This window comes from Pimephales promelas, chromosome 18, assembly GCF_988280905.1.
Source record: "Pimephales promelas chromosome 18, fPimPro1.hap1.1, whole genome shotgun sequence".
Classification (NCBI taxonomy): Eukaryota; Metazoa; Chordata; class Actinopteri; order Cypriniformes; family Leuciscidae; genus Pimephales; species Pimephales promelas.
This window is the reverse complement of record NC_142786.1, coordinates 32148070-32174511: the sequence shown is the minus strand read 5'-3', so window position 1 is coordinate 32174511 and position 26442 is coordinate 32148070. Positions and strand designations below refer to the sequence as shown.

The 26442-nt window shown below is 37.1% G+C and overlaps 1 protein-coding gene across 9 annotated transcripts in view; it reads right to left on the bottom strand.

Moving 5' to 3' along the window:
- The window catches only part of rims2b (regulating synaptic membrane exocytosis 2b), a 123241-nt gene that overhangs the window by 66214 nt on the left and 30585 nt on the right, over positions 1-26442 (bottom strand). For 5 of the 9 annotated variants that reach the window (XM_089122564.1, XM_089122556.1, XM_089122557.1 and 2 more), the window contains exons 7-8: positions 10608-11485; positions 2896-3086 (exon numbers count right to left, since the gene is read on the bottom strand). In XM_089122564.1, coding sequence (XP_088978690.1) covers positions 2896-3086; positions 10608-11485 — 1069 coding nt within the window. Of the gene's footprint in view, positions 1-2895; positions 3087-3184; positions 3250-10607; positions 11486-26442 lie in introns of all 9 variants that reach the window. The other 4 variants (XM_089122560.1, XM_089122561.1, XM_089122562.1 and 1 more) reach the window with 1 other exon arrangement.

The following is a 26442-nucleotide window of genomic DNA, read 5'->3' as shown; positions in this document are numbered from 1 at the left end:
TACAGACTTTAGTAAAAATAAGTGACTTGTTCCTCACTCAAAGCTATCATGGCTTCAGAAAACGTGATTTGTGGTACAGTACATGTTTTTGCAATTGTTTGAGCCTGACAGCCTCAGTCGCCATTATGAATAAAGCATCTTCTGTTGTGTTCCACCACAGAGGAATAAAGTAATACAGGTGTAGAACGACATACTAAATGATGACAGAATCTTGGCATTTCCTAACAGCATGAAAGTAATTGTCTTCGAAATATGTTTACACCCTGTAGGGGTCGGTTTGTGCGTTCATCAAGTGCAGACACAACAATAGACAGGACAGGGTTGGAGTATTCTGTGGATAGCAACTCACAGTATTGAAATAGATCAGCAGTTCTCAACTGGTGGATCAAAACACAGTTCTGATAGGGCAGATATTAATATATTAAAGCAATAAGCCCCAAGAAGTGACTTTAAAACAGCTATAGGCGCAAAGCAGTTGTGTGATTATGTGTAAAATGCTGTGTGTTTATAGCATTTTACATGTTAGAATGTGACTTAGCCAATCATAATCATGGAGCAGAACTATTCATTTGAGTAAAAGCAATATTAAATGCAAAGTTACAACCTGTAGTTGGCTTGGTTTGTACAATGGGACACAGCCGGCCCCTTTTCAATAGAGTACCGAAGTTACGATGTCACTCTGTAGGCCAAAACGCGGAAGTGAGTTAGCATTTTAGCACCGGTGTTCTGACGATTCATGCTACCCATCGAGATTTGCCGGTTATGGTACAAAAGGTACATTTTCCTGTTATAATGTATAATTTCCCTTTAAAAAAATGCTTACTACCATATGAATATTTGTGCGGTCAGCCAGCTGAACAAGAATAACTGAAAGTTTGGTGTACTTTGACAAGTCAAAGACGAATATTTTAGGATAATTTTTACTTTTCACACCGTTTTAAAAATAAAAACAGTAGTCTACAGTATACAGTAGCTACTCATAACTTAGGATTGTATTATAATTGTATTTCATACGACTTTAATCGGCATTCTGTGATCAATTCGCGCTACGGTAGCATTTTTCCGACAAGGCAGCAAAAATCGACAGAACACCGCTTCCCTCGCTCTAAAGTCTATGGGATTTTTGAATGGGTTTTTGCTAAATCGCCTGAAATAAGGTCTGTGGTGAACAAAGCCTCTAAATATTTTCACATTTTGATCTATGACATAAAACACACAGTTATAGCCTGCTTTTAAACAATTATAAACTTATTAAAAACTTTATAAAGGCTTCAAAATGTATACATTTTGGATCACACAGATCTTATTTTTTTTTTGCAATTTTTTCAAAAGTCTATGGGAAAAATGCATTGCTTTTCGATCGAGGGAACCCATGCACCGCTAGTTTATGAGATGTCCTACAAAGTGACGTCATCACTTCGGCACTCTATTCAAACAAAATAAATTAAAAATAGTTTTAAAAGAGAATACATTTACTTTCATTAATTGCAATACACCAGAAATAAAACATGATTCATTTAAATACTCTCTTGCTATGAATGTTGCGTCTGAAAGGGAAACTCCTACAGATGCATAAGGTCAGCTGCAAAAATAACCCCGTCCACGCCTGTTCAGCGCTCATTTTTCACTGTGTGTCTTTAGGAAACCCTGACAGTAGTTTAACGCCAAAACAAAGAGGGTTTGCAAAGGAGTAGTTCACTTTTAAAAAAAACTTTTGCTGATAATTCACTCACCCCCATGTCATCAAAGATGTCCATGTCATTCTTTCTTCAGTCGAAAAGAAATTAAGGTTTTTGATGAAAACATTCCAGGATTTTCTCCATATAATGGACTTCAATGGGAACCAAACAGTTCAAGGTCCAAATGTGAGTTTCAGAGCAGCTTCAAAGGGCTTTAAACGATTATAGATGATGAATAAGGGTCTTATCAAGCGAAACGATCGCTCATTTAAAAAATAAATAAAAAAGTTAAGTTTTATAAGCACAAATGCTCGCCCTGTTCTGTTCTGTGATGAGCGTTCGTGACTCTCCTGTTCAAACTCGTTCATTAAGATGAACAAATCTTTTTTCGAGTCATGACTCGAAGGGTCCTACTCCTAGATAAGACCCTTATTCATTATCTGGTGTCGTTTAAAGCTGCTCTGAAGCTCTCATTTGGACCTTGAACTGTTTGGTTCCCATTGAAGTCCATTATATGGAGAAAATCCTGGAACGTTTTCATCAAAAACCTTAATTTCTTTTCGACTGAAGAAAGAAAGACGTGGACATCTTGGATGACACGGGGGTGAGTAAATTATCAGCAAAAGTGAACAACTCCTTTAAATCTGCCCATTTTTGAACCAGTTGAGAATCACTGATCAAGAACAATCCATTAACCAAAGACAAAAGCAAAGTAAACCGCTCTCACACCCTCAAGCAGTATGGATGTACAGTAGCAAGCTACTTCGGTTCACTACTGTGGAATACATGGTGAACAACAAACACAAAAGACAGAACAGGAAAGGGCAGCATGAAGAATGATGAGACAGTGAAAAGGGGAAAAGAAAAACAACTGCTTAGTGCAAGATTGATTCCCACACTAGTCTATATCCCTGTGTTTAAGTTGAGACTGAAGGATTGTGTGGAAAAAAATCATGTCAGGAAAATCCCAAAGGAGGAAACAGCGTGAGAACGTAACGTGACCAAGTGAGGAGAAGCAGGTTTGCGATCAGAATGGAGCGTCTGTCCGCATCGAGAGGCATGCAGCATATGGATCAAACAGTGCCAGGAAGTTTGTCATTCATCTTTCTGTGTGTGAGGATGCGCTACAGTACGTCTTTGCAGCCAGAAGACAGAGTGGAGCCAAGCAAACAAGAGGTCGAGAGGAGACAGAGCAGGTCAGTCACAGTCTCAGTACCTTGTCGCTATGGCTATGCTCCTCGTTTAGTGTGGTGCTACTGCACGTGTCAACCCCTGAATCTTTGACCTGCGGCTCGCACCACTCCGCGTCGTCGTTGTGGGAGCGCTTTTGCCTTTCAGACAGGGCATAACTGGCGTCCAAAAAATATGCCTGCTCATTTGTTTTTCTTTTCCCCCTTTGAATGTTGCCTAAAGGTTATGGGTGATATAAAAAAAGGAGAAGAAACAAAAACATGCAGAGGTGAATTAAACGAGGGGAAATGGGGTGAGAGGGTCAGAAGCCTCACCATAGACATTGAGGCGGCCTCGCTATGCCAAGACGCATGGTCCCACCAGTGACCATCCATATCTCCTGAGGACAGCACAGTGAGAGGACACACACTTGTATAAACTCGAAACAACTTATGTACAGCGTTCACACACTTTTCACATTACAGCTCTCTTAAAGGAATAATTCAGCAAAAATTAGCATTCTGTCATCACTTTTGTCAACCCACACCTTTATGACGTTCTTTCTTCCTTGAAACACAAAAAGAGATATTTTAAAGACTGTACAAGGCATTTTTGCAATTACAATGAATGGGGAATGATTTATACATCATCTGAGAGATGATTACATAAGTGTTGGATTGATGGACAATATTGGCTGAGATACGACTATTTGAAAACTGGAATCTGAGGGTGCAAAAAAATTCAAAACACTGAGAAAATCACCTTTAAATGTGTCCATTTATGTTTGTGCTGCATTAATTCACAAAAATAAATGTTTACGGTAGGGAACATTATATTTGCATCGCAATGATTTCTGGCATAAAAGAAAAATCGATCATTTTGACCCATACACACAATCTAATAATATATCATTACGCTTAAAAGCAAATCACATCATCTACATGGCACAAAAATGTGTGTACCAAATACCATTAGAGAAAAAAAAATATATATATATTAGGGGTGCACGAAATATCGGCCACCATATCGGCATCGAGTTGCTGAGATACAACTATTTGAAAAACTGAGGGTGCAAAAAAATTCAAAACAAATAAATTCAAAACACTGAGAACATCACCTTTAAATGTGTCCATTTATGTTTGTGATGCATTAATTCACAAAAATAAATATTTACGGTAGGGAACATGATATTTTCATCGTAATAATTTCTGGCATAAAAGACCCATACACACAATCTTAAGGCAAATCACATCATCTACATGGCACACAAATGTGAGTACCAAATACCATTAGAGAAAAAAAATATATATATATTAGGGGTGCACGAAATATCAGCCACCATATCGGTATCGGCCGATATTTGCTCATTTTTATGTTATTGTTATCGGCCCAATAATACATTTTGGCTAATATATTAAAGCTGATAAATAATTATTTCCTTCAACACTTGACACCTGAGACATTTAAGATGCACACTGTTCAACGTGATTGATCTTAATTGCTTGAAATATGATTGAAATCAAAAAGGAAGTGCAAAATGTGCTGTCATATCGGCTACATGAAATTATAATGAGAACATTACAATTTTGTTAGGGGACGGATTTTAATTGTGAGACTTTTGTTTTTTGCAATCAGGCTTTCAAAAATGATATAAAAATTGGATTTAGATTTATTGGCTGATATATCGGTTATCGGCTTTCAAATATAAAGAATTATCGGTTATCGTATCGGCCAAAATGTTCATATCGGTGCATCCCTACTATATATATATATAAATGGCCTTTTGATGTATTTTTTTCTAGAGGTAAAAAGTAGCACCACACGCCATGCTAGGTTTCCTTTCTGTCATTCTCTCCATCTCTTTCAGTTTAATGGGGAAGTGAGTGTGAGTGGATATATGCACGCCTCTTACAGCCATGTGACACAAGCCAGCTAAATATATCAGGGGTGTTTTAACACAAACTTTAAAAAAAATAATTGAAAGTGATGCAGAAACATGTTCTGCATTAATGTAATTTTAATACAGATTGTATACCAAATAAATAGCTTGATATAATGATACTGCAGTAGCGATGTGCCCATCCGTAGTTCAAAAATAAATCACAATTAACTTATTAATGAACTGAAATGATACATTTAAGAGTTAAACTCACAGACAACTAAGTTGGTTGCAGATTATGAATAAAAACTTGGGCCTGTTGCTTATACAAAGCTATCGTATGACTTGGAATATGATGCACAAGTTATAAGGACTACTTTTATTGAACGTTTATTGTCCCCATTCATTGTAATTCATCTTTAAAAAAAGTATGTTTTTGCATTCTACACAAGCCAGATAGTCATACAGGACTAGAACAACATGAGGGTGACTAGCTAAATGATGACAGAATATTCATTTTTGGATTAATTACCCCTTTAAATTAGCATATAGGTAAACCAATACTACTTTTCTTCATACACACATTTACCACTAAACACTACAAAACACAAAAAAGCAAAAAGACAGCTTCTATCTGACAGTTAGTTTTCCACTGAAGTAAATCACCTGACTCCCACATATCTAGACAGCAGCATTTCAGTTTTTAGTAAAGAAATCTATGTCTGGTTAGTTAGTTACACACTGATATTAAAATCAAGTGCTTAAATGACATTTAAAACACACATTTGGCTTATAACTGTTTGATATTGCACTTCACTGTTGTAAAACGTAGACTACATTATACCATGAAATGCACGGTGTTTTGTTGAGAAGTTAAATTTTGATTATCAGATATATTTAACATATTATACATTGTGCAAATATGAATACATTAACTGCTAGCTGCTGTACTGCGTTGACTAAGAATACAAAATTAAGGATAATGTCTGGCTTCAAAATGTTTGGCTTTTGGCTCGAGAAAAGATGACTTTACCCATAGCATAAGCTAAACTTACGCAGTACTCGTTACTGAGTAACTGGGTACGTTTTAACAAAGTAAAGTTTCCCAACTGTAACATTTCAATCGTGTCATTATGAAGAATAGGCCTAAATATCTGAATTATCTCAAGCATTATTGTACTGATACCTTCTTACCAACACAAAACAAAACTGGACTGGATTCATTTATGCAAACCATCATCATAGGATTCACTTGAAATGTGCAAAATAGCTATTTACCTGTGACTGTACTGTCAGTAGGGATGCACGATATAGGATTTTGGCCGATATTCGATATGCCGATATTTTCAAAACTAATTTTGCCCGATGCCGATATATTTGTATTTTTGTTAAGTGCAAAAAAAGCTTATTAAAGCTTCTATTAAAGTTCTCAGTCAAGAGCAGTGAGTGATTTCCTCTGTGTTTTGTTGTTTTATTAATATTAAAGGGATAGTTCTCCCAAAAAATTAAATTGTCATCATTTACTACTCTCTCAAGTTTCTTTCTTCTGTTGAAATTATAAAAGTTATTTGAAAGAATGTGGCTACACTGTAAAAACGGTAAAATACGGTAAAAATGCTACAGTGCAAAACTGTTAATTGGTAAACAGAAAGTTTCCGTACTATACACGGTAAATAACTGTGATATAATTTTACAGTAAAATACCATTAAATTTACAGTTTTTGAAAGTGAAAAAGAACAAATCATTGTATAATTTACAGCGAAAAACCGTAAATTGACATTCCCACAATTCCCTGTGTGACACTTCACATTTTATGTATTTTTGTTGAAATAACTATGGTTCCTCATAGTTTTATTGTTTTTTTTTCTAATCAGTTATGTCATTAGGGTTATATGTTACATTTAATGTTGTTAAATTAATGTTTATTGCATTTTTTTAATTTCATGTGTGTTACCATGATGGTGCTTAATGTTCGTGTGAATGACATTGTGCAGCTTCTGTAATTAAGTGTTGCTTTATACAAGTATTCACTTGTGATGAGCTGTGATTGCTCATGTAACTCATCACTGCTGTGATAATTGTTGGTTGTTAGTGTATTACAATGGTCTAAAACAGATATCAATACATCAATAAGTTGGTAAATCCACATTTTATCAGAAAATAAATTACGGTTTATTACTGTAAATTTTAAGTTAAGTCTGTAAAACCATTAACGTTCCTACCGTATTTTTAACGGTAAAGTTCTGACAACCACAGCTGCCGTTTTTTTAACGTAAAATTTACGGTTTATTTTTTACAGTGTAACCAAACAGTTGCTGTACTTCAGTGACTTCCATAGTATATTTAAGCACAAGAAAGAAATGAATACAGGTTTGGAACAACATTAGAGTGAATAAATAATGACAGAATTTTAATTTCTGGGTGTAGTCTTTTCTCTTTAAGGACAAGCGGCAGCATATTATTACTGTCTCTTTAAGAACTGCCGATGATGGTCATTTTAAGCTTTTATCGGTCGATATTGATGTTGTCCCGATATCATCGTGCATCCCTAACTGTCAGTACAGAAGAAACCAAGCTGTAGTTTAAAGATGAAAAATATGGCCATTATGCATCAATCAACTTTAACAGCCAAATTCAGTGCAATATTACAACAGCACTAAAATAAATGAAAAAAACAACAACAACCTGTATCCTTCCATTCAGCATAGAGACTTAATATTGCAGAAGTCTGATTACCGCTGCTAACATTGCATCATCCTGCTCCCTATTTCTTGTATTCTACCATGAAAAGAATGAGCATTGCAAAAAGCTTACTTCAGTAGACATTACTTCTGCTTTAATATACACCATGCCTCACAAACCAGAAGCATTTGCCATCACGTGTAGACCATCCCCATCGAATCTCTTCTTTGTAGTCGCAATATATTGTTGATAATCCGTCTTTGCTACACCACCTCTTCCAAACTTTGGCAAGTTAAAGTTCCACAAAGCTGATTTCCTCAACCAGTGTCCACCAAATGCAGTTCTTGAAGTCACACTTGGGTCAGTACTCAAAGATCTGGCACAAGATGTCACACCCCAACGTTTGGCATTTTTTATTGCCTCTCAACTGTGTAGTTATTTCCCCCTCTCTCTCCTTGCACTGGGATGGAGTTCATGCCTTAGAATAATGAGCTTACTGTTATTCTTGTAAGCCAGCTCAAACACCCTGCCCTACATAGTCCCCGCATCACTACAGACTCTTTCCCTGAGTTTGCCGGGCTGATCTCTGACTCAGAGAACCCCTACAGCTCGCTCTTGACTCCTTAGCTGACAGCATTGGCCTTACAGAACCAATAGTCCCATTCCTTTCCTTTACATTTTCCAACCTTCTACTTGGGAGTTTTACATGAAAGTGACAGTTCAGAGAGAACAAATAAGTCCCCAGTCATTTTTCCACACAAAAGTTATCCCCATTCATGAAAATATCAACTTACCACCATTTTCCCTGGCTTCACACAGCGTAGCGTCTCGGTGTGCGCCTCCACTAGTTTGCTACTTTGACCAAATCCTTTTCTCTTTTCGCAGATGGGGAGGGAATTGAATACTTAGGACCAATCAGGTTAGGTTATCACTGACTGATTGACGTATGTCCAATGGCACCCGATGGAGGGATAAGCTTGTCAGAGATCAAGCTCCTTCCTGTCTACAGTCAAGAAGTGTGCCACGCTTATGAGGTCAAAAGGAGTGATTTGATGTCTCCTACAGTAGATTTGTGGGAACTCTAGAGTTTAGAGTTGGCTGTTGGATTGAAAATTTTGGGAAACAGTCATGGCCTCAAGAAACACCAACGTGGTTATCAAGCTAATCCAACAAACCAAACAATCATTGGGATTTGGAGTTTGTTGGTGTTTGTCGGGGTGGTGTGAACTAGCCATTAGATAGCATACTGAAACAGAGAGACAAAGAATGAGCATTGTTGAAGGTAGAAACAAGTGTGTCTTTGACCTTCTTTACAATTGTGCTCCACATTAAGTAACTGTGGTGGGGATGTGGCCACTACATACGCACTGGTGCAATTTCACTTTCTGACTTTGACATGGAAGTGACCCTCTACAAGTGTCCTTCACCGCAGAGCTACTGGGAATCCCTCTCCCTACCTCTGCAGATGGAGGAAAGTCTCTCTCGACTGCTCCTGTGCAAAGAGGCTTATCCAATTGAGTTAATTGTGACCATGACAACATCTGAACTTTTATGGTAGGGGCCAGCAAAACCGGGCATATCTTGCATGACATAAGAAAAAGTAGGAGGACGAAGGACAGTATTTCACGGATAGGATAGTCAAGAAAGTAGTATTCAATATCCCTTCCTGGTCTCCATGGATAATAAGCAACCAGAGAAAATTTTAACATTTGCTGAAACCCTCTGATTTGAGTAATGATCAATGAGAAGTTGTGTTTTAGACACATCTGCTGTATTCTCATTTCAAATGAACCCTGCTCCTAATGCATCTCAAGCTGTTGTACCTCTAAAGGTAAAATCTTTGCATATTTTTCCACAATGTAGTACAACGCAGAGACAAAAACATTCTTAAGAAAAACATTATTCTCAACTGCTGCCAATTTCTTCTTATTTTCTAACTCAACTATGCATTAAATTCTATAATTGCATCAAGCACAACTGAAAAAAAGAAGAAAAATCATCAATCATCAACCAATTCATCAGGCAAAACTAACTTTCATTGCAGAAGGAGAACCGAGTAGAACCAAAATATTTTAAGATCTAGGATGCCAAACCACACAATTCATCTGACTGTTGATTCCTTTAAGATGCCCTAAGTAATTGCATGTTTATGGTACGTGCAAAAGCTTAGGCAGCTGACTTGTTACCTCTACTATCAGGCGATGACTTCACATAATACTAATTTCGAGCCAGAAAAGGAGATCAAAAGTTGAAAAACTCATTAAAAAACATTCATTTACACACAAACTGACCACCAACCACAACTTTCAGCACAGGATGGTATAGACCATTTCACAAGATGTAAACCACACTTCCTGTTTCAGTTTTTTAACACTACATAAAAGCTGGGATAAAATACAACCAACAGAACATTTAAAACTGAATCAAAAAGTTAAACAAACATCTTTAAGATGTTTTCTTTACATGTGAAATAAAGAAAACCGTTACAAACTGAAACAGAAAGTGCATCTGGACCAGTGTTGTTTACATCTTGTGAAATGGTCTATATGGGCAACAAAGAATACATCTATGCTGCCTTCAAAAATCCATTGGATAAAGGTATCGCAACAGACAGAATGTGGCAGAATCATTGGATTCAGTTTCAGGATTGCCTTGTTTCCTTACTATGCTTGGGAAGGCATCGTTTTTCAGCTTTTGGATGTTTTTGGATCCGAAATCGCATAATCTCTTGAATAGGTTTGTATTTTGAATAAGTCAACCTCTAAAAAAACATGTTCTATATAGTATGAGTGTGTGTAGTATGAATGTAATCAGGGCAGAGGCCTACTGCATTCACCATGTTGCCATTATTATGTGACTACCAGCATCAGCTTCTCCACCATTCATGAATACTCTCCCATGGCTTCATGGGAAAGTAAAGTGACCATCGTATGCACACTTTAGAATCTCGCCTGAAGAAATAGGCAATCCTGGTACTTTCTGAGTATAGAGGGAAGTATGCGATTTCGGATGCAGCCTTTGTTTCACTAGCTTTTTTGTCTCCCTCAACAATCTATAAAACATCATTAAACTCTCTGCTGCCACCATCAGCTCTGGAGCACCATGACGGTACAGCTCTTTCTAAGCAACTGACAAAACAGGAGTCACATCTGAGATTTTCTCACTGAAACACTGTAAATGTACCAGCAGCGTTTACCTTTTTCACTGATGGACTCACTTTCCAGCTCCACATCCTCACAGCTGGTGTACTCTGGCGTGGTGGCCAACTCCTCCTCTGAGCTGCTGAAGCTGCCCATGGTTCTGAGCTTGCCAAGGCGTTTGCTTCGGTTGGGTCGAGGCGGAGGAGGCCGAACCGATTCGGATTGGTCTGAGCTTAGGGAGTCATTTCGCAGCATGCTATCCATTTTGTCCCGATTGTTCCTGCGCATAGCTGAGCTAGGGTCCAAGTGGTGCTGTTGGGGTATGGGTTTCCTTGTCGGCTCCGCCAGTCCTCGCCGGCTTTCACCCAGCACAGGGCTGCGGTGTGGTGTTGGTGGGCTATGATTCGACATCCGATGTCCCGGTGAGCTCCGGTCCTCAGAGTATGAGAGTTGACATGGACCTCCCAATAGAGGGAGGCGGGACTTTCGCACGCCGGGGCCATGCAGAGGCTCGTCAAGTTCTGTATACGCAAGCGAGACGTCGCTATGGCGCCGCTCATGCCGAGCCCGTGACACCTGGGCATGGATGCGCATCTGCTCCTCGTAGGGCTGGGGTTTGACCGGGTAGCGCGCCAGGTTGGGGTCACTGCGGTAACGGGCCTGGTATTCCTCCTCACGGCGCCTCTGGAGTTCATAATCGTCTAACTGGCCGTCCAAACGCTGGCCTTGCGAGTGCCAGCGTCCTCGACTGTCTCGATAATCTCCCACCTCGTTGTACATTCTTGAACTCCTTGGCGAACGGCCAGGGTCACGTCCGTAGTCGGACGGAGAGCGAGGCATGCCACCTTCAGCCGGGGCATACTGCAATCCTCCTTCCCCCTCCCTTTGGTTATATGCCGCGTTTGGGTCCCTGGATGCTGATGGGCTTCTGTTTCTAAGAACGGAGAAAAAAAATAATAATGTCAGTGTGACTAGTCAGTACAGTGAGGCAAGGCTAAAGCAACTAATGTAGACAATCACAAATGAGCTTTGTCTGAATCTTCAAGAAATTCAGTAAAGAGATGTTTAAAGCTACATACAGTACTTAAAAAAATTAACTAGAGGGTAAGTTGTCTGAACAGCGAATCTGCCTTAACCCTCTGGGGTCGGCTATCGCGCCAGCACAACAAGCTCATTTTTTTCCTTATCAGTGCAAATTAAGAGACTCAATTTACTCTGTTGATGTTGATCTTACATGTAAGTGTAGTACTTCATTAAATCCTGTTAAGTGTCTATTTTTTGTGGATACTCACAATAAAAACAAAGTGTTTTGCTTTTTGTCAAATAAAGAAAAATAAACATGATGCGAATTTTGCCTTCTCGTTGTCAGTGAAGTTCATTCTGAAACATCCAAAATTTAAATATAACTAAGAAAATACATGTTTTCTTTTCGAGATGTTTCCAACTCTAACTTTGAGCCAATTCTATCGAATCGCCCATATAACCTATTTGAACAGGATTTGTTTCCAGGTATGACTAAAAATGTGCTTTTGACTTACATTTATATTTTGATTACATATACTGTAAATCTCTCTCTCTATATATATATATATATTTGCTTGTTTATATGTATTTAGTTTTTTCAATAACCAAGCATAAACAATATTCTCTCAAAAATACAAACATGTACATGTTGCTCACATATTATAGTAGCCCTAGCCCTGTTTGTGCAAAATACAGTGCAATTTCACCTGCGTCATCAAAACATCTCAAGGACCCCATAAACACCTTAGACCCCAGAGGGTTAAGGAAGCACTGTTTATTACTCTGATTTAGGGTAATACCCAACACATTTAAGATGTGTTTCACGTTGGATGCACTCTTGTGTTCAAAAACAGCTGGATGTAACACTAAAGACTGGAACAAGGATTCAGCATGTTCATGGTACAGGATGCTTAAGATCGGTCATATTTTATGGGCAGCCTCAATGTTTAAAAGTAAAAAATAAAGAGTAAATCTGCATACAGTTTTGTGGAGGGAATCTCATTCCATTGGAAACTGTTTCTCTGGTTGCAACATCTAATATTACTCTAATAGACAGAAAACCACATAATTCTAGAGGGTATATAATTATAGAAATAATACAAAATAAATATTATTCAATGATTTTCTACTTTCTTTTCTTCTTCAATACAATTACAATAGAGCCAATTATTTTATTTTGGAAACAAATTCACACTTTTTTTCTCACACAGTATAAATAAACCTTTAAGCATAAAGATATTTTTGGCATAAAAAACCCTGAACTAGTAAGCCATCCTGATCTATGCATAATTACCAGACCCTCAGACTAAATTGTTTGACGCAAACAGTCACCTCGAGTTCAGTGCCCAAGAGTCTATACCCATTTGGCTTCAGGACTCTCTGTTAAGCAGGCATACATCAACAAGCATCACTGTTGTTCCTGCCCTGGAGCTCTTTCATCGTGAGGAGCCCACAGGGACTGTGAGAGTGGGCAGTTGGATCGAGTTCGGTGGCCTGGGAACCGTCTGCCATTGCAGACCTTTGAGCTATGGCTTTCATAGTGGTTAACCTTTAAGAGCAGAGAGTTCGGCTCTGGCCACAACCATGAGGGGAACTATGTCACACTGAGTTTATTTACCTCTTTCTCTCTCTCTCTTACAGTATGTCAGCCAGTGTCACTTAAAACATATGCCACTACTCTCCAGCACTGTTTCAAAAAGGAGACACTGGGATGGGTGTGATTGTAAAAGTAAACATTACTTTTACTATTGCTCATACTTACAGTTAGTGATTTGAGCAAACCCTAAATAAAACTTGATTGTGTACCTCATCTCTCATTGTTAGTGTTTTAGGCACGAATGATACTTCATATCATGTGACTTGTTGAGAAAATGCACTGAGCGTCAGTAAAGCACCGAGAAAACTTTGGCAACCACCCACAATACCTTACCATTACAGTAAGGAGTTTTTGCATAAGCAAACATTTTACTTTTATTGACACGGGCGATACATCATTAAATGAGTGTGCAGAGTCAGCAGCAGTACCATATTGAGCTGTACCATATTCCAGCACTAAATGATTGCTAAATGACTAAAATGTGGTATCAACCATTGTGCAATCATGACTGAAATGAGCTTCTCAATCAGGGGTGCTACACTCTTAAAGCCTAACCTTAAAAGGTTCTATCAGCGCTACGTATTTGGAACCCCAAAAAAGGTTCTATACACTCTTAAAAAATGGTTCCTCTGGGTTCTATATAGAACCCTGGGGTTCCGTACTTGGCCAATAGAACCTTTTACCAAAAAAAAAATGGTTCTATATAGAACCATTTTGGAGTTCCATATATGAAGCGGGGGATGGAACCATTTCTGGTTCTAAATAGAACCATTTCTTCTAAGAGTGTATGGTCACAAGTTCCGTCGTTATCAGCATAGTATAGTACGTGTGCAGTGCACTGTTTGTGTATAGAAATACTCCCTACATATTTATTTAAAATCCAATTTAGCTATTTTTATGTTCATTTAGTATCACACGGTCGTTAAAATATATGTAATACATTTACAGATGATTTTGTAAATAAACACAATTTATTAACTCAGTAAGGTTACAAAAATAGGATGAAATGTAGTCAGATAAAAACATATACAACACATTAGAAGTCTCTGAATTTATTTGATCAAAAATACAGTAAAAATTGTAATATTGTGAAATATTTCAAATAACGTATTTTAAACCACAATAGAGATCATTCTAATATGCTGATTTGCTACTCAAGCGACATTTATTATTATCAACGTTGAAAAAACTTCATAATTTTTTTATTTTTCAGAATTCTTTAATTGATAAAGTTTTTTTGTTTTTTTAAATAGAAATCTTCTAAAACATTATAAATATTTTACTGGCACTTTTGATCAAATAAATGCATTATTTTTTTATTATTATTATTTTTAATCTTACTGACCTCAAACCTAATATGTATATTTAAAAATATGTATATTATAGTAAAATATTATGTTCCCATTCAGGGCATTGATAATGCATAGAAAAAACTCAACCTGAGGATGCACAGACAAAAGGAGGAAGACAAATTGAATAAGTGTAAATTCTATATCTATGCAAACCTCACCCTGAGCATGATAAGCTTTCCTAACTGTACGGCCAGCTTCTGTGCGGGCGTTATAATTACTCGTCTGTGAACATCTGCACGCCTGTCACAAAACCGTCGACTAAGCAGCATTCGGTGAGAGCCACACAGACAAAAAATAATATTTCTCCCACAGCCGAGCGCGTCACGCATGCACGCACCTGTCAGTCAAGAGCTGCACATCTGGGCTGCGGGCGCAAGCGTGTTGAGTGCATGGCTGCATCAACCACAAATCCCTGCACTACACCGCTATGCTGAAGGGCTGAAGAGGTCCAGCTGGGGGGAAACCAGGTCACCACTACAGAAAACACACGCACTACACCCGTAGTACTGCAGCTGCTAGCTTAGCACATCATCATCCACCCCTCCCAGCATGCCCTCACACACGGAGGAGTTACGGTCAGGCTGCACCGGAGCGAAGAGGCAATTCTAGAAAGCCGAAGCGGGCCGAGAGGTGCCGACGGGTGCCGAGAGGCCGAATACACGAGGAGCAAAGGCTTCTGGGCTTTAGTGTTACCATTTAATGCTGTTATCACAGGCTGTATTTAGCTGGAGGTCAAGCACGACTTTACCCTGCAAGGAGGATTATGGTACTTAGCTGATTACTGGCTGCCTGACGGTTATTGCCTACCAATTGTACGGCTTGGGAACTCCTTCTCCGAGCGCAAGACTGGATTTCGGCATAATCATCCTCCTCTTTGCCCCGGGAAACTCCAAGAACAAAGCGACACAATATCCCAGTGAAATAAAACCTCTCTCGATATGATGAATCGGCATATATGGTATATGGTGGATGCATTTCCCTGAGCTCTGAGCAAGTGTGGGCATGTTCACAAATATTCATAAATCTGGTGTGTTGAGTTGTCCAGTCTGTTTCTCAAGCAGGCAGATTATCTCAGGGCCTTGTGTTGTGAGCATGTGTGACAGTGAGAACATAGCGCCACCTACAGTCAGTGAAATATAACACACTGTAGCTGATTGGTGCTAATTGGCTTTATGCACAGCTTCATTTCTTCCTGAACTTAAGCCAGCTCTTTGTTTCCTGTCTGTCATTATTGGACAAATTGATTAATTCAGGTGTGTCTGACCTCAGTAGTCATGGCAACTATAATCAGACACACCTGAATTAATCAAGTTTGGCCAATAATGGCAGACAGGAAACAAGGAGCTGGCTTAAGTTCAGGAAGTAGTGCAGCTGTGCATAAAGCCAATTAAGTGGGTGTACTACAATTATATAAAAATAAAGTGTATATGCTATACAAAAACAGTATAAATATTACTGTATTTTACAACTGTAAAATTACAATACTAATATTTATGGCTTAATCTTAGGGATGCACCGATATGAAAATTTTGGCCGATACCGATAACCGATAATTCTTTATATTTGAAAGCCGATAACCGATATATCGGCCGATAAACTTAAATCCAAATTTGTTTCTAATTTTGAGAGCCTGATTACAAAAACAAAAGTCTCACGATTAAATCCATGTCCCAAGCACACGATTATAATGATGTTCTCACTATAGTGTTGGATTGCCGATATGACAGATGTTGTACCGAACCGTATTTTCATTTTTTTGAAGAGGTTGCAATCATATTTCAAGACATAAAACATAAACAGAGCTCAACAAGTGTCTCAGCTGGAATAATACATTATTTATCGGCTTTAATATATCGGCCACATTTTCTTAACAGGCCGATAACGATAACCTTAAAAATGAACATATATCGGCCGATACCGATATGCTGGCCGATATATTGTGTATCCCTACTTAATCTCTTCCATTTTAAATGTCAAACCATCAAAATTGTATTTTGACAAAACTGCAGGGAGCTTAAATCTTCTCTTTTGTTAACAATCACTTCTCATTACAAGACGGTTGGTGTATGTAAATGAGCACAACGCTTTTCTCTGAAACACACAACACATATATTTATTTAATAAAATTGCAGTCTTCGTGATTTGATAATCGCACTAAGACATATCATGATTTCGGATTTATTTTTGATTTACCGTGAAGCCAGACTGGAATTGCATTCAGAACCTTATTCAAAACCAAAATGATTTTTTAAAAGATTTTAATAATTTGAGGTTGTGTTAACAGTTCTTTAACACCTGCATTTATCTGCCAATGTGAATGGACCACTGTACTAAACAGTGCCACAGCAGAATAAATTATATTCTAGCTTGCAGTTTAAATTCAATGTGAAAATATTAATATCGCATTGCAGGCAGCAAAGTGAGTTAGAATGACTCTTATGACCCTATAGTCTTTTTTCCAATTCCTCAAAAACATGAGTCAGTGAGAGTGATGTTGAATTAATTACTCGCTTATGGCATCACTTTCAGTCATGTCTGACTGTTCCTGTTTCTAAGGCATTTAAACAGTGTAATCATTGTATTTTTGAAATGCTATGTTTTTTAGTGTTTTTATTTTACTATGTAGCTAGGACATAATCTATTCCTAAAGTTAAGACAGCATTTATGCCTGTGCTATTAAAATCTGTTTAAAATCTGTGTAAACACCTTGTCAGCACAGCAATGCCCTAGAAACCACCTAGAACATCCTAAGCAACTGCACAGCAATAAATTGAACCCACCTACACCCTGCCTTCAGTCTTCAGTGTCACATAATCCTTCAGAAATCCTTCAGAAATGTTATGCTGATTTGAGACTTAATATTATCCATGTTGAAAACAGCTACTTCAGTTTTATATAGAATCTGGGATGCATTACCATATATATATATATATATATATATATATATTAGGGCTGTGCAAAAATTAATTACGATTAATCGCATCCAAAATAAAAGTCTGTGTTTACATAATATATTTGTGTGTGCTGTATATAATTATTTTGTATATATAAATACCTATGCATGCATGTATATATTTAAGAATTATTTGCGCTTAAATTCTGTATATATACACATATAAATACATAATCTATATTATATAAATATATGAATAACACATTTTCTTAAATATATACATGCATGTGTGTATTTATATACACAAAATAATTATACACAGCACACACAAATATATTATGTAAACACAGACTTTTATTTTGGATGCAATTAATTTTTGCACAGCCCTAATATATATATATATATATATATATATATATATATATATATATATATGTATAGCATGCCATAAAGCAGTTCGTGTTTCTCGCTCATTCTTGCTTCTCACAAGACTTCTATTTCCAACTTACTGGAAAATAACTCATGTTGCAAGGATGGTTTTCTGCCTGGGGACGCTAAGGGGAGCGAGGAAAGCCACCATTCTCTCCAGAACAGGTTACTGGACCATTAAAATGATTTCTAAATGGTTTTATTAAGTGATGAAATAGTTAGTCAACTATGAAATAGTTGCCAAGTGCCCCTTTAACATAGAAAACATTTAATTATTACAAACCGTTGACCAATAGTGCAATAGTGTATAAGATGAAATTTCCAGAAATAATAAAAAAAAAAAAGATAAATATCCAGATTTGTCTAGTATTAAATCATCTGAGTCATCTTAAGGCCCTCCCGGTCCCCTGATTGAGAACCACTGTTCAAGCTAAAATGACACTGATGTTGCTAACCTAGGAGAAAGGTTCATCATCCAGTCCCATTTTAGGACAGATGGTATAAATCAAATCTGCCTTGTACATTGATTTCAGCAGAGCATTCGTGTTGTGATGGGCCCGTTGGACCCTCCACACAGTGATCAGACAGCAGCAGAGATCACAGCCTCTCACCAAGGGGGATCCGTCTGACCTGCTTCCATGTAAAAGCTCTAAGACTGCCTTATTAGCATCTCAAGACACACACACACTCACTGTAAGTAGGCCATACCCCAGTAGAGCGGGACACACTCCATAAAAGGAATGCAGAAAATTCAGGGAAGGGAATCAGCCACAACAGTCAGGTAAACAGACCTTCCAATAAAAAAAATCAGACGCAAGTATGGAAAATATATATTCAATTCATTAACCTACACATATGATTGATTAAAAATACCATGGTCTCATCATATTTTTACTTTTTAGATGGTACCATAGCCATCCCATGGTTTTTAGACAAGTACTGTACCATGGTAATACAATAGTAAATAATAATAATCCTGGTAATTTTTCAAGGTTCATCATTATACTGTACAAAAGTGCATTAAACGCAAGTTGCAATAGTCTTTTCTTCCCTATTGTGACGTACGTCTGAGTTTCTCGAACAAGAAAAAAATAAGGGCGGGACTTGAGGATGACATCAGCGAAGAGAAAAGATATCGTCACAAGAGAGAGCGGGAGCTATTTTGATGAAAGATTACATAGGAACATGAATTTGAAACAACAATGATGTGCACGGATAAATAATTTATAACAGATATTGCAATATTCCACACAAAAAAAAACAAGAATTGTAGTTTTTGATATTTTTTTGTAGTTTAATGTAATTTATATTTAATATGTTTTTTTTGTAGTAGTAGTAGTATTTAATGCATTATATTTAATTATAAAATCAACTGGCATTTAACCATGCAACATTCATTGCCACAATGTTAAAGCAGTTGCCAGGATGTTGTTATGTGGTTCCTAAGGTGCAGTGAATTCTTAGCGTGTTGCCATGCACTTGCTATGGTTTTCTGGGTAGTTGCTAGGGCATTGCTTGGTGCAATTTTAGCACATTGCTATTGCGTTTCTAGGTTGATGGTTGTTAGGCATTGGTAGGTGATACTGCTAGTGTGTTAAGAATGCTAAGGTGGTAGGGTGGATAACTCCCAGAGTGTGTAATTGTAGAATGGTATGCTAATGTGTTAGGGTGCTTGGTAGGGTGCTCTGGGTGGATGCTGACATATCAGGGTGGTTGCTAGGGTGGCTGTTAGGATGAACTGGGTGGTTGCTAGTGCTAGTGATTACACTCTTAGAAGAAATGGTTCTATTTAGAACAAGAAATGGTTCCATCCCCCGTTTCATATATGGAACTCCAAAACGGTTCTATGTAGAACCATTTTTTTGGTAAAAGTTTCTATTGGCCAAGTATGGAACCCCAGGGTTCTATATAGAACCCAGAGGAACTCTTTTTTTAAGAGTGTATAGAACCTAATACGTAGCACTGATAGAACCTTTTAAGATTCTATATAGAACCTTTTCTTCTAAGAGTGTATAAGCACGTTGCAATGTGGTTGTTGGGGCATTGGTAGGTGGTTACTAGTGTTGAAATGTGAATGCTAAAGTGTCAGGTGGTTCTACATTTGGTCCAAGTTACTGGGCGTCTCTAGGGTAATGGGTTAGTTCAAATTATGAACCCTGAGTATGAGCAATAGTGATGCTTGCCTTCGCAAATGCCACAATAATGTTTCTCTCTTAAATCACAGTTGACTGCACTGAACTGTTATAATAAGCTTCACCATTAGTTAGATTACAGAATGCTATAGACCTGTCATTTAAGCCCCCCACATCCAAGCAACACCAATATTCAGACAATACCACTAAAAAAACGCAACTCTGCGCTAAGTACGGCGTGCCAGACATGAGTCATACTTCAGAAAGCAGGAGCGGAATGCTCCAGAACGTTGGTGCAGTACTCTGAATCTATTAGTATGCTCGTTGTGTTCCAAATATGCACTGATTTTAATTACCTACTCTTCTGATTCAGCGTACATCACTCAAGCACTGCACTTCTGATGGAGTAATGCTGTTTACTGGAGTCCAAAACCCTTGTCAACTTCCTCTCTTTCCAATGGATAGAGAAGTAAGGTTCAAAAAATAGTTTACAAACAAAAATATACAATATATTCTGTAACTTTTTGTGTTCATTTTATTTCACCTGTGAAGTACAAAAGTAGTTCTTATTCTCGTATTCTTGCAATTGTCTTGATTTTGTGTAAAGAAATAACTTTAAACTTAACTTGAAAATTCGGCTTTGCCCTCACAGGAATAGACTGAAAATGATTAAATTTTTAATAATTGTTCACAATCTTACTGTTTTACTCTATTTTTGATCAAATTCAGGCTTGGTAAGAGACTTCAATCAAAAAAACTTTTTAAAACTCTTACCAAACTCAAAATGTTTGAACAGTAGTTTTACAATGAACATTCAAACTTCAAAAGCACGTTTCATAAAAGTAATACATACAACTTATGTGCGATATTCTACTTGTGTGCTTATTCGCTATATATACACAAGTCTTCTCACATCATGCAATAGCTCTGTGTGAGGAACAGTGTTGGGTAAGTTACTCTAAAAAAGTAATTAATTACTAGTTACTAATTACCTATTCAACAGTGTAATTAGATTACTGTACTAATTACTCTCTCTAAAAAGTATTTAATTACTTTCAAAATCCCATATCAATGTCAACCAGCTGAATAATACAAGGATAGACATGAATCTGTTTTATTTCTTTCAAATAAATACTATAAAATTGCATGAATTATCCTTAAACTGACCAAGGTGGAGAAGGTTACATTATAAAAACATACTTTTTAGCATCAGACAATACATTTTGATGTTAAACCAACTATTGTTTTATGTCTGATCTCATGACATTTCACACTTTTTTCATACATATTTTACAATAATTCATACGAATTTGTACGAGTGCGATTTAGACACCTCATAAAATGCATACGAATCGCTGTGAGATCGGATTGATCCATACATTTACCTCAATTACATCAGAAGTAACTAGATAAATGAAGAGTACTTTACATTTTCAAGGGAAAAGTAATTAAAATACAGTAACTAATTACTTAGTAATTAGTTACACCCAACACTGGTGAGGAACAAAAATTTGCTATTCATTAACAGTTATTCTTTTCAGACAGATTGTTTCAATAAATCGTTTGATCCACTTCACAAAATCATCTGAATGATTCTTTTGTGAGTCAGTCTGTTCCTCAAACAAAGCTTGCATAAATTCAGGACACTTGGAACACGAGCCATACTTTTATGAAGTTTGAGAGTGGCCAGCAACACAGTGGCATTTCTCTTTTGGTGTGAATAAAAAGAAAGTCATGCATGTTTAGACCAACATTAGGGTGATTAAATCATGTTAGTATTTGAATTTGCTTTAAATGCACTTCCTTTCTGGTAAGGATCACTCTTTAACTAATGGGCACTCCAGTGTGGTGGGATTTGAAACACTTAGTCCAGCGTCTCTATTTTGGGCCTGGACAGGCAGGTCATAGGGCCGTAGAGTGCCTTGCAGGCTGCTGAATAAATAATTTGTTCCTTTATATAGTGAGTGAAGTGGACGCCGGTGGAGTCGGCAGCCTTAAAAGAGGATGCGAGCGAAAGTCAGAGTATAAATGAACACACATGGGTTCCTCTGACGCATGCGATGCAGCACAGCGCAACAAGAGATGTGGGTGAGCGGCGCAGTCAGACGGGAGACTTTCTCGTCTCATTTTAAATTAAAACAGATTTTCTCTCTCTTCGCCCTATTCTTCCACTCCACTCCAGCCCTTTCTAGCACTTTCAATCAGATTTCACACAAAAGAAAAATGCAGTGCGGCACACAATGGCTAAAGTGTGGAAAATTGCAGTGGCTCTGAGAGCAGGAGCTAAAAATGCGTTGGCGACCAGCTCGGAGCTAAGTATCACTGTTATTTCTATTGCAAAGTTTGTTTCTCAAGGGCAGAAGTGATGAATATTTCTCTGCGCATTATCAAAGGCAGGGAGATGTCATGTTGCTGTCAGTGACGGGAAGGATTGGAGCTCTGAGGGGGATGAAACGGCTGTGGGTTTGGGAAATGACACTCCACAGTGTGGCAAGAAGTGTTGTGTGCTGCAGACTTTTCGCGTGGAGTCAAGGCAGTCCTCAAAAATGCCAGGGACATTGATCATGCACTGATACTGTGATCATGTTCGCCCACTCTCCAGCATGTAGAATATATGCTACATTATTTTATTATTTATTTATTTCAAGCAAGATAGTGTGACAACAGAAAAGATAGACAATAATAATAACTTTTAACACTTATGCTTGAAATTGAGTGGGAAGAAGTAAAACTTATTAAACCCCACCCCAGTCTATTAAAGATTTTACACAACAACAATAACAACAACAAAAATAGCTGCTTCCTTCATCAATAATCTCAAAGAGAAAATAATAATAATAATAATAAAAATAATAATAATACCTCATTTAGAAACAAACACTCGTACCATACATATTAATAATTTACAGATATTTCCAGAACATTCATTGCAAAAACATTGATGCAGAGCTCTCCAGATTCATTTGATATATTTTTAAAGAATTTAATACTTTTATTTAGCAAGTATGCATTAAAGGAGAACTCCGGCGCAAAATGAACCTTTGGTCTAATTAAACATCGGTACCTAGTCGACCGTTCTCTGAGATTTGTTTTCATGATAATCGAATGTAAAGAGTTTTGTACCACTTACAAGGCCCAAAATAGTCCCACACTAACACAGTAGCATAATGAGGGTCCATACATGCAAAACGAAGCATTGAGAACTTTGCAAGTGTACAGATCGTTTAATAAGAAGATATTTTTTAAGTAGTGTTGAACGCTAATTTATTAATTAAAATTCCCCTACACTGATCCTCCAAAAAAGCAAGCAAAATTTCTCCTTAACTGATCCCCAATCTCATGCATTTCATCATTAACCCTGTTCTTAAAATACATTGAAAATTCAATAAAATATACTCACATTATTTAATTTAAGCCGGAAAAACTCTATCTTCCAAAAATAAATTCCAATTAGAGCCAGACCGATTTATCGGCAGACCGATATTAGGCATTTTCCAAACTATCGGTATCGGCAGTTATAATGGCCGATAAATGAATATTTCAAAAATAAAATAAAAACAGACGAAACACTCTTGAACCATGTCATGAATGTCAAAAATTTAAAAAATATCGGACGATATATTGGAATATCGGATTTTAAAACCAAAAAAATATTTGTATCGGTATCGGCCTTCAAAATCCAATATCGGTCGGGCTCTAATTCCAATATTTAGTCGGCTAAATATTGTGATGAAATATCTCATCTGTCATGTAATTAACTCTTAAATGTGATCTGAGAACCTTGACCTAATAGGCAAAGGTCAAGCAACCATTTTATTCAACCATTTATTCACCCTCAATTTCATTCTTCTGTTGACCACAAAGGAAGATCTTTTGAAGAATGTCGGTAGCCAAACAGTTGATGCACCCTATTGACTTCCATAGTAGGAACAAAAATACTATGGAAGTCACTGGGGTACATCAACTGTTTGGTTACCGACATTCATCTTTTTTGTTCAGCAGAAGAAAGAAATTCATACAACTTGAAGGCGAGTAAATGAGGACAGATTTTTCATTTTGAAAATGAACTAAAACTTTAATGCAACATGTGGGACAGTGTCATCCTATCTGTCAGTTCTTTAAGGGGTACGTATTCTTACAATGACCGTGATAGAGGCTCAGAAATGATCTCTTAATGACGGGATTCACTCAATAGACACACAACGCTGTTAATCTCCCAATCAATGATCTTATTAGGACAAATATCCTGCCAGCTAAATGGCATCATTTAAATTTAACCTCAGTTTAAGGATCAATAAACCATCACCAAACTCCAACCCTTGATTTATCTTCACCTTGTCTCTTACATCTGCCCTGACCTAATTAGTGCTGCTTGATAAGGCAACACTCATTATTGTTTTAGCAATAACTCACCCCACATAATTTTGAAATGAAAGATGCCTCAAATCATGTGGCTCATTGAAGAAAGGTACGCCATCACATGGGAAAATCCCATTAGCTATGTTTCCATTCATGTATTTTTATAAAATGTGCATAAAATCTTAAAACTTATGCCTACGCAATTAAGGCAGATACTAAGAAAAATTGCAATATTAATTTAAAATGTCTTCAGGCAAAATCTGTCATCAAGACGATTTGGTATAATTACCTCCCTGAATAGTCTCACACGATTGCGTTCCCAAATATCAGGTATCTATCTGCCTCTGAATGCAGAATAACATGACAGCGTTTTATTGTGTTGTATCTGCGCACTCTGAGGGTCAAGTTATTTATTATGTAGGAAGAAAAAGCTTCTCTGAATGCTGATGTTGTGTGCCAGTTTTCCAGTAAGCAAAGTAAGCGATATTTTATTTCCTAGGATGGAGGGGTAAGACTCATAAATGCCAGTAACCCCAGTGACGGGTAAGTTTAGGGATGGGGTTGGGCTAGGTCATATATTTATATATACAGTAATGTAACGATAAGTCAACGGCGTTCATAAACACGCTGAAAAGCGATTATACGTGTTGATAGCACACCAAAAATGAAAATATGAATTGGCGTGTCATACACACTCCATTTCATGAGATCAGTCTGGAATGTTAAAGGTGCTCTAATTTAAAAGGTATCGCTACTCTGTGGATTTCAATTATTTTCTACCCCTTTAATGTTAATTTCAACATTTACTATACATTATTAAAATCAGTAATGGTATTTGCCAACATTAATTAATGCACTGTGAAGTAACATGAACAAATGAACAGCTTAATTAACTAATCTTAACAAAGATTAACAAATACAGTAACAAATGAATTGGCCATCATGGTTAGTTTATGTTAGATAATACATTAAAGAAACCTTATTGTTAAGTGTTACAAGAATGTGTAAAGTTACAATGGAGACGACTATAATATAACCAAGAAAACACCGCTATTTATTTTGGGTTGTAAATACACTATATAATATTATGGTTTAAATGTTTGGGGACGGTACGATTTTTTTAAAGAAATAAATATTTTTATTCAACAAGGCCGCATTAAACTGGTTCATTTAAAAGAACCACATTTTGTAACAATGTAACACTTTTTACTGTCACAATGTTTAAACATTGTGACAGTAAAAAGGGTTACATTGTTCTTTAAATAAACAGTTCTTTAAATAAACATTGTGACAGTAAAAAGCGTTACATTGTTACAAAATGTGGTTCTTTTAAACTTTATTCATCAAAGAATCCTGACAAAAATATTAAGCATTAGCATAACCGTTTTCAACTTTTATAATTATCGGAAATGTTTCTTGAGCAATGGTGTCTGTCGGATGATGCGACACCGAAGACCCGATAAATAGGCTGAAAATTCAGCTTTGCCATGAAGCAACATTTCAAATAGAAAACAGTTCTTAAAAATTGTATTAATATTTCACAATATTACTGTTTTTACTGTATTTTTGATCAAATAAATTCAGCCTTTGTGAGCAAGAGACTTTAAACATAAAAAATATTAACAAGCCAAACTTTTGAAAGGTATTGTATGTAATATATAAGCTAAAACATACCTCAATTGACATACAGTAAGATACAAAATAACAAGCATATTTACTTTCATGAGTGGAGCTGCAGCTCTTTTGACTTTCCACCACTTGAAAAGAGAGAAACATCGAAGTCCAGGCAACATTATAACAGCTCCAGCCCGCAACGGGATGGGCTCCTCTGACTGTCCATCGATCAGTTTGGATTTCCATTAAAAGGAGCGCTTTTGGGAAGAGAGTACACTAGAGAAAATACAGCTCCTAAATAATCAATGATTGAGGGAGTAAATCAGCCAGAGTGAAAGAGGCCGAAATGTGGCCAGCAATTAATTAGGACATCTGAGGGAGTCCGATTCCATTTCTGTAGCCCACCACTCACATGCAATATCAACAGCATTAGTGCAGAGACCGGGGATACAACAAAATGATTTGGCCCATTGAGATATGGATTGCTACTAA